We start from the raw sequence: 12,482 nt of genomic DNA on the forward strand, positions 1-12,482 counted from the left end.
TTATTATTTTAGGCCTTCGATGCCTGTCTGCGGTCACTCCTTCCACTAGGCCTCCACTGACCACACCACTGCTGTCCGTGTACCCCTGGAACCAATTTAAAATTGCCTACAGCCATGTGTTATTATTTTAGGCCTTCGATGCCTGTCTGCGGTCACTCCTTCCACTAGGCCTCCACTGACCACACCACTGCTGTCCGTGTACCCCTGGAACCAATTTAAAATTGCCTACAGCCAGCCCAATGTTTTTATTTTAGGCCTTCGATGCCTGTCTGCGGTCCATTCTTTCAACTACTACTACACTGACCAGGTCACTGCTGTCCGTGTACCCCTGTAACCAATTTAAAATTGCCTACAGCCATGTGTTATTATTTTAGGCATTCGATGCCTGTCTGCGGTCCATTTTTTCAACTACTACTACACTGACCAGGTCACTGCTGCCCGTGTACCCCTGGAACCAATTTAAAATTGCCTACAGCCATGTGTTATTATTTTAGGCCTTCGATGCCTGTCTGCGGTCACTCCTTCCACTAGGCCTCCACTGACCACACCACTGCTGCCCGTGTACCCCTGGAACCAATTTAAAATTGCCTACAGCCAGCCCAATTTTTTTATTTTAGGCCTTCGATGCCTGTCTGCGGTCCATTCTTTCAACTACTACTACACTGACCAGGTCACTGCTGCCCGTGTACCCCTGGAACCAATTTAAAATTGCCTACAGCCATGTGTTATTATTTTAGGCCTTCGATGCCTGTCTGCGGTCACTCCTTCCACTAGGCCTCCACTGACCACACCACTGCTGTCCGTGTACCCCTGGAACCAATTTAAAATTGCCTACAGCCATGTGTTATTATTTTAGGCCTTCGATGCCTGTCTGCGGTCCATTCTTTCAACTACTACTACACTGACCAGGGCACTGCTGGCCGTGTACCCCTGGAACCAACATCAGAAAATATAAAAATAAGTATTTTGCTTATAAAAAAGAAAATACTGGTGAGATATCAAATGCAGACATTTTAACATTAAAAACAAACACACAACTCTAATCTGGTACAGTACTAAAAATGGCCACCAGCTACAATTACTTTCTCCTGCAAGTAGTTAACTGAAAGTTTTTTTAAATTGAAAACACACATATGGCATCCACCGAGTGTTGTCCTGTCGCGTCTTCTTTATATTATTGCCGAGAAGATGCAAAATAATGAAAATAATAAAATCATTAATTACCAAAATAATAGAGAAAGTCAACACCACATTGCAAATAAACATTCATTCCAAATAAAGAAGCAGGGCGCGTCCGAGGGTGAGTATATACCTAATAAGAATATAATCACCCTCGGACGCGCAATGCTTATTTCCAACAGCCTTCCTTCCTAAGAATCAGCCCTTCCGTCGTGTAGAGAGACGTTGTGTTACACTCCAAGGTGTTCCCCAGGTTGCCTTTCCTGAGCTTCGATCTTCCGGCTCTCGTTTAGTAGTTCTTGGAAACTACTCTGCATTAGGCCTTCAAATTGGGTATGGGGTGTAGAGAGATGGTGTGTTCCACTCCAAGGTGTTCCCCAGGTTGCCTTTCCTGAGCTTCGATCTTCCGGCTCTCGTTTAGTAGTTGTTGGAAACTACGCTGCATTAGGCCTTCAAATTGGGTATGGGGTGTAGCGAGAGGGTGTGTTACACTCCAAGGTGTTCCCCAGGTTGCCTTTCCTGAGCTTCGATCTTCCGGCTCTCGTTTAGTAGTTCTTGGAAACTACACTGCATTAGGCCTTCAAATTGGGTATGGGGTGTAGAGAGAGGGTGTGTTACACTCCAAGGTGTTCCCCAGGTTGCCTTTCCTGAGCTTCGATATTCCGGCTCTCGTTTAGTAGTTGTCGGAAACTACGCTGCATTAGGCCTACAAATTGGGTATGGGGCGTAGAGAGAGGGTGTGTTACACTCCAAGGTGTTCCCCAGGTTGCCTTTCCTGAGCTTCGATATTCCGGCTCTCGTTTAGTAGTTGTCGGAAACTACGCTGCATTAGGCCTACAAATTGGGTATGGGGTGTAGAGAGAGGGTGTGTTACACTCCAAGGTGTTCCCCAGGTTGCCTTTCCTGAGCTTCGATCTTCATGCTCTCGTTTAGTAGTTGTCGGAAACTACGCTGCATTAGGCCTACAAATTGGGTATGGGGTGTAGAGAGAGGGTTTGTTACACTCCAAGGTGTTCCCCAGGTTGCCTTTCCTGAGCTTCGATCTTCCGGCTCTCGTTTAGTAGTTGTTGGAAACTACGCTGCATTAGGCCTTCAAATTGGGTATGGGGTGTAGCGAGAGGGTGTGTTACACTCCAAGGTGTTCCCCAGGTTGCCTTTCCTGAGCTTCGATCTTCCGGCTCTCGTTTAGTAGTTCTTGGAAACTACACTGCATTAGGCCTTCAAATTGGGTATGGGGTGTAGAGAGAGGGTGTGTTACACTCTAAGGTGTTCCCCAGGTTTCCTTGCCATTGCTTCGGTCTTCCGACTCTCGTTTAGTAGTTGTAGAAAAGTACACTGCATTAGGCCATACAAAATGGGTATGGGGTGGAGAGAGATGGTGTGTTACACTCCAAGGTGTTCCCCAGGTTGCCTTTCCTGAGCTTCTATCTTCAGGCTCTCATTAAATTGTGGTTAAATGGAACAACTGCATTTGGCGTACTAGTTGGTTTGGGGCCTACTATCGGTGTCTGCCACTCCTTGCTGTTCTCCTCCACTGAACAAAGCTGTGCCGCCTGTTTACTACGGTTGCCAATTTTGAACTGCATTTCGACTACTTACTGATTTGGCCCTACTCTCTGTGTCAGCCTCTCATTCCAGTTGTCCTCCACTGCAATGCCCCCTGGTTATTCCTGTGTTACCAATTTTGAACTGCATTTAGCCCACTTTCTTCTTTGGGCCTATATCTGTGTTTCCACTTCATCGTGCCCATTGCCCAGCCAGTGATAGATGAGTCTGCTGGTACATTGACCCATAACGCAACATTCCCCGTGCACGCTACACAACAACATTGTGACCCTGCTGAAAGTCAGGTTGCTCTTCCCGCATACCATACCACCTTACACGGGGACAAAGAGGAAGGTGCAGATGAAAGTGCAGGTTCCTTCATCAGGTGGGGGGAGGAATACTAGTTGGCGACGTCACTGGCACAGGGCCTCTCATAGTACGCAAAAGTGTTGCTGCCGGTGGGAGGCGCCCCCGCCGTGCAAACACACCGCTGTACTTTGAGGGGCCCTGTGCCAGTGCCAATGCCAACGAGTGGGCCCCCCCTGCTTGCTCAGGTTCACAGCACTTGCAAAGTTGAAATACTTACCTCTCCCTGCTCCACTGCCGTGACGTGGTCCAGATTTCCTGGGCCCACTAATTACTTGAACCAGCCCTACCCCCCACAACTTTAGCCAAATGACCCCCAATTTCAAATGCCTTCCAATTATTATAAGGTAAATTACGCTTGACAAGCTTCATTAAGAAGAATGGATGGTTTTGACATTAAAATGGCCACTCTAGGTGTTTTCCTGGCCCCCACTCACTGCCGACTATGCTGCCCCATTGACTTGCATTGGGTTTCGTGTTTCGGTCGATCCCGACTTTACGTCATAATCGGCCGATTTCACTCGACCCGACTTTGGACATAGTCGGGTTTCGCAAAACCCGGCTCGACTCTAAAAAGGTCAAGGTCGCTCAACTCTAGTAACTGCCCCTTTTATTTAAAATAAGTTCTGGAGACTGAGTTATCTTCCAGGCAGCATCTTCCACATAGCCTTGAATAGGTCATTTATATAAAGTGATAAAAGATGATTTCTCAACCACAAGACATCTGATATGAGGCATACAGGTATCACTTTTTTCAGCAGTCTATAACTTGTATTAATAGTTTAGGTAGATCAAATGTGGAGACAGATTCCTTTTGATTAAAGAATGAAGTTGAACAAATGACCATTAAAGGAAATACTATTATACTAAGAAGAAAGTGAAGTGAATGGCACCAGAGGAATGCACACTCTCAGGCGTTGGATCCACTTGGAGACTGATTTGCAGCTTGTACGAAATCACGGGTTAGCGGTGCTCAGCATATGTATAGCAAAAAGCAAAATATTTTATGATGAGAAAAAAATGCAGCACTCACCCTGTTGCTGTGAAGTCGTGATCTTTATTGGACACAAAGAATTTCAATAATTCAAATCCATGAGAACGGCAGGTATACAGGAGGGTGCGGGGATCGGAGAGTGGACAACGGCCGTTTCACGCTTAATGTGCTTCAACGGGTCCACATTTTCTTCTCATCATAAACTATTTTACTAAGGCCTCATTTATAAAAACTATTCATCCAACCCATTTGTTCATAGTGCTAAAAGCTCAGGTTCATTGGATATTAACCACTTCATGACCCCAGTTTTTTTCGGTTTGGCGTTTTCATTTTTCTCTCCCCTCCGTCCCAGAGCTATAACTTTTTTATTTTTCCATCAATATGGTCATGTGAGGGCTTATTTTTTTGCGGGATAAGTTGTACTTTTGAACAACATCAATGGTTTTACCATGTCATGTACTAGAAAATGGGAAAAAAATTCCAAGTGCGCTGAAATTGCAAAAAAAGTGCAATCCCACACTTGTTTTTTGTTTGGCTTTTTTGCTAGGTTCACTAAATGCTAAAATTGAACTGCCATAGGTTATCTTTTATCTAAGTGGTAAAAAAAAATTACACACTTTGCTAAAAAAAAAATTATTACATTTTCCGATACCTGTAGCGTCATTATTTTTCATGATCTGGGGTTGGGTGAGGGCTTATTTTTTGAGTGCTGAGCTGACATTTTTAATGATAAAATTTTGGTGCAGATACGTTCCTTTGATCGCCCGTTATTGCATTATAATGCAATGCCGCCGCGACCAAAAAAACATAATTCTTGCGTTATGAATTTTTTTCTTGCTACACCGTTTAGCCATCAGGTTAATCCTTTTTTTATTGATAGATCAGTCAATTCTGAACTTGGCAATACCAAATAAGTGTATTTTTTTTCTTATTGTTTTATTTTGAATGGGGCAAAAGGGGGTGATTTAAACTTTTATATTTTTTATTTTTTTTTCATATTTTTTACAACTTTTTTTTACTTTTGCCATGCTTCAATAGCCTCCATGGGAGACTAGAATTTGGCATAACCTGATCGGCTCTGCTACATTGGAGCGATGCTCAGATCACTCTTATGTAGTAGAATTGCTGCATTGCTATGAGCGCCGACCACAGGGTGGTGCTCACAGCAATCTGGCATCAACAACCATAAAGGTCTTCAATAGAACTCTGGTTGTCATGCCGACGCATCGCTGACTCCAATCACATCACGGGGGTCAGCAATGCGTGCATTTCCGGCCTGATGGCCAGAAGTGCTAGTTAAATGCTGCTGTCAGCGTTTGACAGTGGCATTTAACTAGATAATAGCAGTGGGTGGATCGCAGTTCCACCTGCCGCTATTGCGGGCACATGTCAGCTGTACAAAACAGCTGACATATCCTGGTTTTGATACGGGCTCACTGCCAGAGCCGGCATCAAAGCGGAGGTTCTGATCTCGGACATACTATCCTGTCCAAGGTCAGAAAGGGATTAATGGTAAAAGCAACTGTTATATTAAACAGATGTACAACTAGGAAAGGACAGGGGATGGTGAGGAGAGGATGAGCCAGAACGGTGAGTGATAATGTGAGTAGGAACATTTTTATGATTATTTTTAACCTTTTGATTGCCATTTACAGTTCAGCACATGACAGCCATTTTTTCTGAAGCAGTGCAAAACACAAACAAAAATCACATTTTGGCAAAATTGAATTTCTCTCAAATCTGAGTGGAATTCAATTCCACTCAAATATATTTTCTCACATCTGAGAGACAGTATTAACATTACACAATCGTGAAACAGCATGAACAGCTTTCTTACGGCAGGCACTTAAGCTGCATTTAGACTGCAAGATTACTGTGAACATGTAATATCTTACAGGGTAAACAGGCTGCCGATCATAATTTGTGCATCGCAAAATATCATGGCAGCCTATGTGCACTGAGCAATCTAGTATAGATTAGGGTTGAGCGACCTTTACTTTTATAGGATCGGGTCGGGTTTCACGAAACCCGACTTTTTCAAAAGTCGGGTCGAGTGAAATCGGCCGATCCTATAAAAAAGTCGGGTGCATTGGGTTTCCAATGGTTCCCAGGGTCTGAAGGAGAGGAAACTCTACTTCAGGCCCTGCGATCCATATTTAAGTGTAAAATAAAGAATAAAAATAAAAAATATCGCAATACTTACCCTCTGACGCGCCCTAGTACTAACCGGGAACCTTCCTTTCTTCGAATCAGCGCTTTCAGGACCTTCGGTGATGTCGCGGTGACGTCGCGGCTTGTGATTGATCGCGCGACCGCCCATGTGACTGCCGCGCGACCAATCAGAAGCCGTGACGTCACCGCGACGTCACCGAAGGTCCTGGAAGCGCTGATTCTTAGGAAGGAAGGCTGCCGGAAAGAAGCAGGGCGCATCCGAGGGTGAGTATATTCCTATTAGGTATATTCCTATTAGGTATATACTCACCCTCGGACACGCCCTGCTTCTTTCCGGCAGCCTTCCTTCCTAAGAATCAGCGCTTCCAGGACCTTCGGTGACGTCGCGGTGACGTCATGGCTTCTGATTGGTCTCGCGGCGGTCACATGGGCGGTCGCGCGACCAATCACAAGCCGTGACGTCACCGCGACTTCACTGAAGGTCCTGAAAGCGCTGATTTGAAGAAAGGAAGGTTCCCGGTTAGTACCAGGACGCGTCAGAGGGTAAGTATTGCGATATTTTTTATTTTTATTCTTTATTTTACACTTAAATCTGAATTCCGATACCAATTCCCGATATCTTAAACATATCGGGAATCGGTATCGGAATTCCGATTCCAGATTCAGAAGATTGCCGACTTCATGGCCGACCCCACACTGGGGTCGGGTCGGGTTTCATGAAACCCGACCTTGCCAAAAGTCGGCGACTTCTGAATATTACCGACCCGTTTCGCTCAACCCTAGTATAGATCGCTCAGAGTACATAACTTATTTTGATCTGCCTGTGTAAACAGACATTTAAAAGACTGCCACTGGTTAATTTTTATTGATATATAAATGTTGCCAGGATGGACAACCAGCAGAAAAGAGAAAAAAGCTTAGTCTGTAGCTATCGGTAATAGTATCAGCTTGAGAGGCAAACATGGCAGTTTTGTTTAGGAGTGAAAATCTTCAGCAAAATGTACTGACTGTTATAGTTCGAATACAGTTCTCATTTTCTATGCATTTTATGTGGAGTAGGTGATAAAGTGAAGATAAGATATAGGAAAAATTAATATATTCATCTATCTTTATTTTGCTTTATTTATTGTTTTAAAAACTGCATCCAAATAGTATTTCTGAAAGCCTCCTAATCCTGATGACCCTTTTAACACCATCATCTTCATATATGTTCTAAATAATTAAAAACTGCATTAATTTAAAGGGAATCTGTTACCACATTTGACCTATTGAAATTATTAATATGGGCATTCCGGTTAAAGACTGCTGAGGAGAGTGATAACTGTATGTCTCATATCAGATGCCTTGATGTGGATACATCATCTTTTTTCACTTTATGTAAATGACCTCTTCCAAGCTACAGGAAGGATGGTGTCTGGGCGATAACTCTGCCTCCAGAGCTTATTTTACATGAAGGATAAGTTACCAGTGTGATATGTAATGGCCGCTCTCTGCTCTCCTGATCTCATTGCAGAGCTGTGTGTGATTATAACTGACACATCTGGAGGTTGCTCTCAGATTCAGCTTCCAGCTCATAGACAGACAGAGTTGCATTATTGTTGTAATACAGCAGAGCTCAGAGAGAAGCAAAAAATGTTTTTTTTTAGAAAGGACAAAGTTAAGTTTTCCTCTTATGTGTTAGTTACTTGTTTCACACTGGTAACTACCCCTTTTAATTAAAATAATCTCTGGAGGCAGAGTTATAGTCCAGGCAACATCCTCCCCAGAGCCTGGAAGATATAATTTACATAAAGTGTTAACGATTATTTATTAACAACAAGGCATCTGATATGAGACACACAAGTAGGACTTTTTTCAACAGTCTATAAGCTGTATGCCTATATTAATAGCTTAGTTTGGCCAAATGTGTTGACAGACTCTCTTTAAGTTGTGCATGTAACAGTATATTTACCATATTCAAAAATTGTAAGTATTTGTAAGTAGGAGAAAATTATTGTAAATAAATGTTTAAAAGTGGCACAATTATACAGCTGAAGTGTTATAATAGTTCTGACTCAACTGACATTTTCAAGGAGTATCACACATACTGTGATATATCCATAAAAGGCTTCTGTGACATTTCGGAATATAGAAGGTTAGAAACAGAACAAGTCTGGGACAGCGGTTATCTGTAGAATCTATCTAACTATCTATCTATCTATCTATCTATCTATCTATCTATCTATCTATCTATCTATCTATCTATCTATCTATCTATTTATCTATCTTCATTTTTCCTTATTTTATTTTTCCTTTATTTTTATTTATTCAATTTTGTGATTTTGCTTTCAATATAAGGAACCCAAACATTAACAACTGCATTATTAACATTATTTTGCTAAGTATAATAATATTTTAAAAATATAATATTAGAAAGGCTAAAACCATATAAATTTGCAATACGTGACATCTACTTACCTCATGAGAATGAAATTGTTCTTTTACTCCTTCTACATTGTAAGATATTGGCCCTTGACATTGTAAAACATCTTCTGCAGAAAGAAGCCAAGTAAGCACTTGTTCCAGTGATGACTGATAACTTTCTAGATCCGCTTTTGGTTCCATTACTAATTTGCTGAATGGTCTGTCATCCAAGCCTTCCATTCTCTGCAGGGACAATAAAAAAAATACATATTGTTTTTTTTTTTTGCTTTACAATAACTGTATACCTATCACATTTATAATGCCACAAACCAAAAAAGTTTGTTAATGGAAGATTTTGCTTGACTCTCCATACTATACAATGTTGAAAAGTGAAGAATTGTTTAATAAAAATACTTTTCTTCCTGTGTTACATTATCTGGTATTGCTTTTTCCTACTGAGGATTAATGTGTATGATATGTTAGTAATGGATTTGAATTGAGAACCTGGAGACAGGCAAAATAAGTTGTGCTTGATAAACACGGATATACTTAAATCCATCTTTTATTCGATGCTACTTCTAAACCTCCAATAATGGATAAATCTGGGATTCATCATTGTATGAGGCTTTTTCAGTTTAAAGGAAAAAACCAAAAGACTGTAAATGTTTGAGGAATCTGCAGAGTGATACTTTTGTGGAATATCTGTCTATCTGGTATCCATTATATATTGTACACTATGAGGCCGATTCACTAAAGAAGAACTGACATCAACATTTTTATCCTCCAGTCAGCATATTATATAGCACCGTGTACTTACAATTGATCATTTTGCTTTTCTACCTAGTTAATTCTTCTGTTTTCCATTAGATCTATGATATCACATTAAAATCTGACTAGTTGGATACTTCTAAGTTCTAAGCTAAGTCTATTTTGCATGTATGTTTCATAAGTCACTGCAAAAGGAGGAGGGAGTATCTGGTTCAGGAGTTGAAGAGGGAGATGACTCATGCAGGGAATACAGGCGTCCTGTTTCTATATAAGATAATAGAGAAGAATTAGCTGGGTAGAAAGGAAAAATGAGCAATTCTAAGTACTCTCTGCCATATAGTATGATGATTGCAATATATTAAAAGGATAAAACATTTAATTGGAGTGCTTCTTTAACCCCTTAATCCCATATGACGTACTATCCCATCGAGGTGACCTGGGACTTAATTCCCTGTAACGGGATAGTAAGTCTTATGCAATTGGCCACGCTCACTGGGGAAGTGTGGCCGATCGCGGCCGTGTGTCAGCTGACTATCGCAGCTAACATCCGGCACTATGTGCCAGGAGCTGTCACGGACCGCTTCTCGCACATTAACCCCCGGAACACTGTGATCAAACATGATCGCAGCGTTTTGGGGCATAGGGAAGCATCGCACAGGGAGGGGGCTCCCTGGGGGCTTCCCTGAGACCCTCGGTACAAGGTGATTTGCTCACATTGCACCGAGCGTCTCCTCCCTACAGGCCCCGGATCCAAAATAGCCACGGGGCTACTTCTGGGTCTTGCAGGGAGGTGGTTTACAAGCGCATGCTCAGAGCAGGTGCCTGTATGCCTGGAGCAGTGCACGTCAGATCGCTGATCTGACACAGTGCTCTGCAAAGTGTCAGATCAGCGATCTGTCACTATATAGTGATGTCCCCCCCTGGGACAATGTGATAATGTAAAAAAAAAATATTTAGATGTGTAAAAAAAAATAATAATAATTCCTAAATAAAGAAAAAAAATATTGTTCCCATAAATAAATTTCTTTATCTAAATAAAAAAAACAATAAAAGTACAAATATTTAGTATCGCCGTGTCCGTAACGACCCAACCTATAAAACTGTCCCACTAGTTAACCCCTTCAGTGAACACACGTAAAAAAAGAAAACGAGGCAAAAAACAACGCTTTATTATCATACCACCGAACAAAAAGAGAAATAACACGTGATTAAAAAGACAGATATTAATAACCATGGTACCGCTGAAAACGACATCTGTTCCTGCAAAAAACAAGCCACCATACAGCATCATCAGCGAAAAAATAAAAAAGTTATAGTCCTCAGAATAAAGCGATGCAAAAATAATTATTTTTTCTATAAAAAAGTTTTTATCGTATAAATGCGCCAAAACATAAAAAAATGATATAAATGAGGTATTACTGTAATCAAACTGACCCGAAGAATAAAACTCCTCTATCAATTTTACCAAACATGGAACGGTATAAACGCCCCCCACAAAAGAAATTCATGAATAGCTTGTTTTTGGTCATTCTGCCTCACAAAAATCGGAATAAAAAGCGATTAAAAATGTCACGTGACCGAAAATGTTACCAATAAAAATGTCAACTCGTCCCACAAAAAAAGAAGATCTCACATGACTCTGTGGACCAAAATATGGAAAAATTATAGCTCTCAAAATGTGGAGAAGCAAAAACTATTTTATAAAAAAGCCTTTTAGTGTGTGATAGCTGCCAATCATAAAAATCCGCTAAAAAACAGCTTTGGGTAAATAAAAAATTGGGAGCAAAAAGTTTATTTTTGTGAAAAAATATTATTTTTATTTTTACGACTCTACATTATAAATTTCTGTGAAGCACTTGGTGGGTCAAAGTGCTCACCAGTCACCACATATCTAGATAAGTTCCTTAGGGGGTCTACTTTCCAAAATGGTGTCACATGTGGGGGGTTTCAATGTTTAGGCACATCAGGGTCTCTCCAAACGCAACATGGCGTCCCATCTCAATTCCTGTCAATTTTGCTTTGAAAAGTCAAATGTCACTCCTTCCCTTCCAAGCTCTGCCATGCGCCCAAACAGTGGCTTACTCCAACATATGGGGTATCATCATACTCAGAACAAATTGCACAACAACGTTTGGGGTACAATTTCTTCTCTTACCCTTGGGAAAATAAAAAATTGGGGGCAAAATTATCATTTTTGTGAAAAAATATGATTTTTTATTTTTACGACTCTGCATTATAAACTTCTGTGAAGCATTTGGTGGGTCAAAGTGCTCACCACACATCTAGATAAGTTCCTTATGGGGTCTACTTTCCAAAATGGTGTCACTTGTGGGGGGTTTCAATGTTTAGGCATATCAGTGGCTCTCTAAATGCAACATGGCGTCCCATCTCAATTCCTGTCAATTTTGCATTGAAAACTCAAATGCCACTCCTTCCCTTCCGAGCTCTGCCATGCGTGGTTTACCCCCACATATGGGGTATCGGAATAGTCAGAAAAATTGTACAACAAATTTTGGGGTCCATTTTCTCCTGTTACCCTTGGTAAAATAAAACAAATTGGAGCTGAAGTAAATTTTTTGTGAAAAAAAGTTAAATGTTCATTTTTTTTAAACATTCCAAAAATTCCTGTGAAACACCTGAAGGGTTAATAAACGTCTTGAATATGGTTTTGAGCACCATGAGGGGTGCAGTTTTTAGAATGGTGTCACACTTGGTTATTTTCTATCATATAGACCCCTCAAAATGACTTCAAATGTGATGTGGTCCATAAAAAAAATGGTGTTTTAAAAATGAGAAATTGCTCGTCAAATTTAAACCCTTATAACTCCCTAACAAAAAAAAAATGTGGTTCCAAAATTGTGCTGATGTAAAGTAGACATGTTGGAAATGTTACTTATTAAGCATTTTGTGTGACATATCTCTGTAAGGGCATAAAAATTCAAAGTTGGAAAATTGTGAAATTTTCAAAATTTTCGCCAAATTTCCATTTTTTTCACAAATAAACGCAGGTATTATCAAAGAAATTTTACACTATCATGAAGCCCAATATGTCATG

General features: G+C 40.9%; 1 protein-coding gene across 1 annotated transcript in view; it reads right to left on the reverse strand.

Moving 5' to 3' along the window:
• Window positions 1-12,482, reverse strand: part of DMD (dystrophin) — a 4,179,683-nt gene that overhangs the window by 2,995,519 nt on the left and 1,171,682 nt on the right. The window contains exon 10 of the mRNA XM_069757653.1: window positions 8,714-8,902. Coding sequence (XP_069613754.1) covers window positions 8,714-8,902 — 189 coding nt within the window. The remainder of the gene's footprint in view (window positions 1-8,713; window positions 8,903-12,482) is intronic.

This window comes from Ranitomeya imitator, chromosome 3 (genome assembly GCF_032444005.1).
Source record: "Ranitomeya imitator isolate aRanImi1 chromosome 3, aRanImi1.pri, whole genome shotgun sequence".
NCBI classification, from domain to species: domain Eukaryota; kingdom Metazoa; phylum Chordata; class Amphibia; order Anura; family Dendrobatidae; genus Ranitomeya; species Ranitomeya imitator.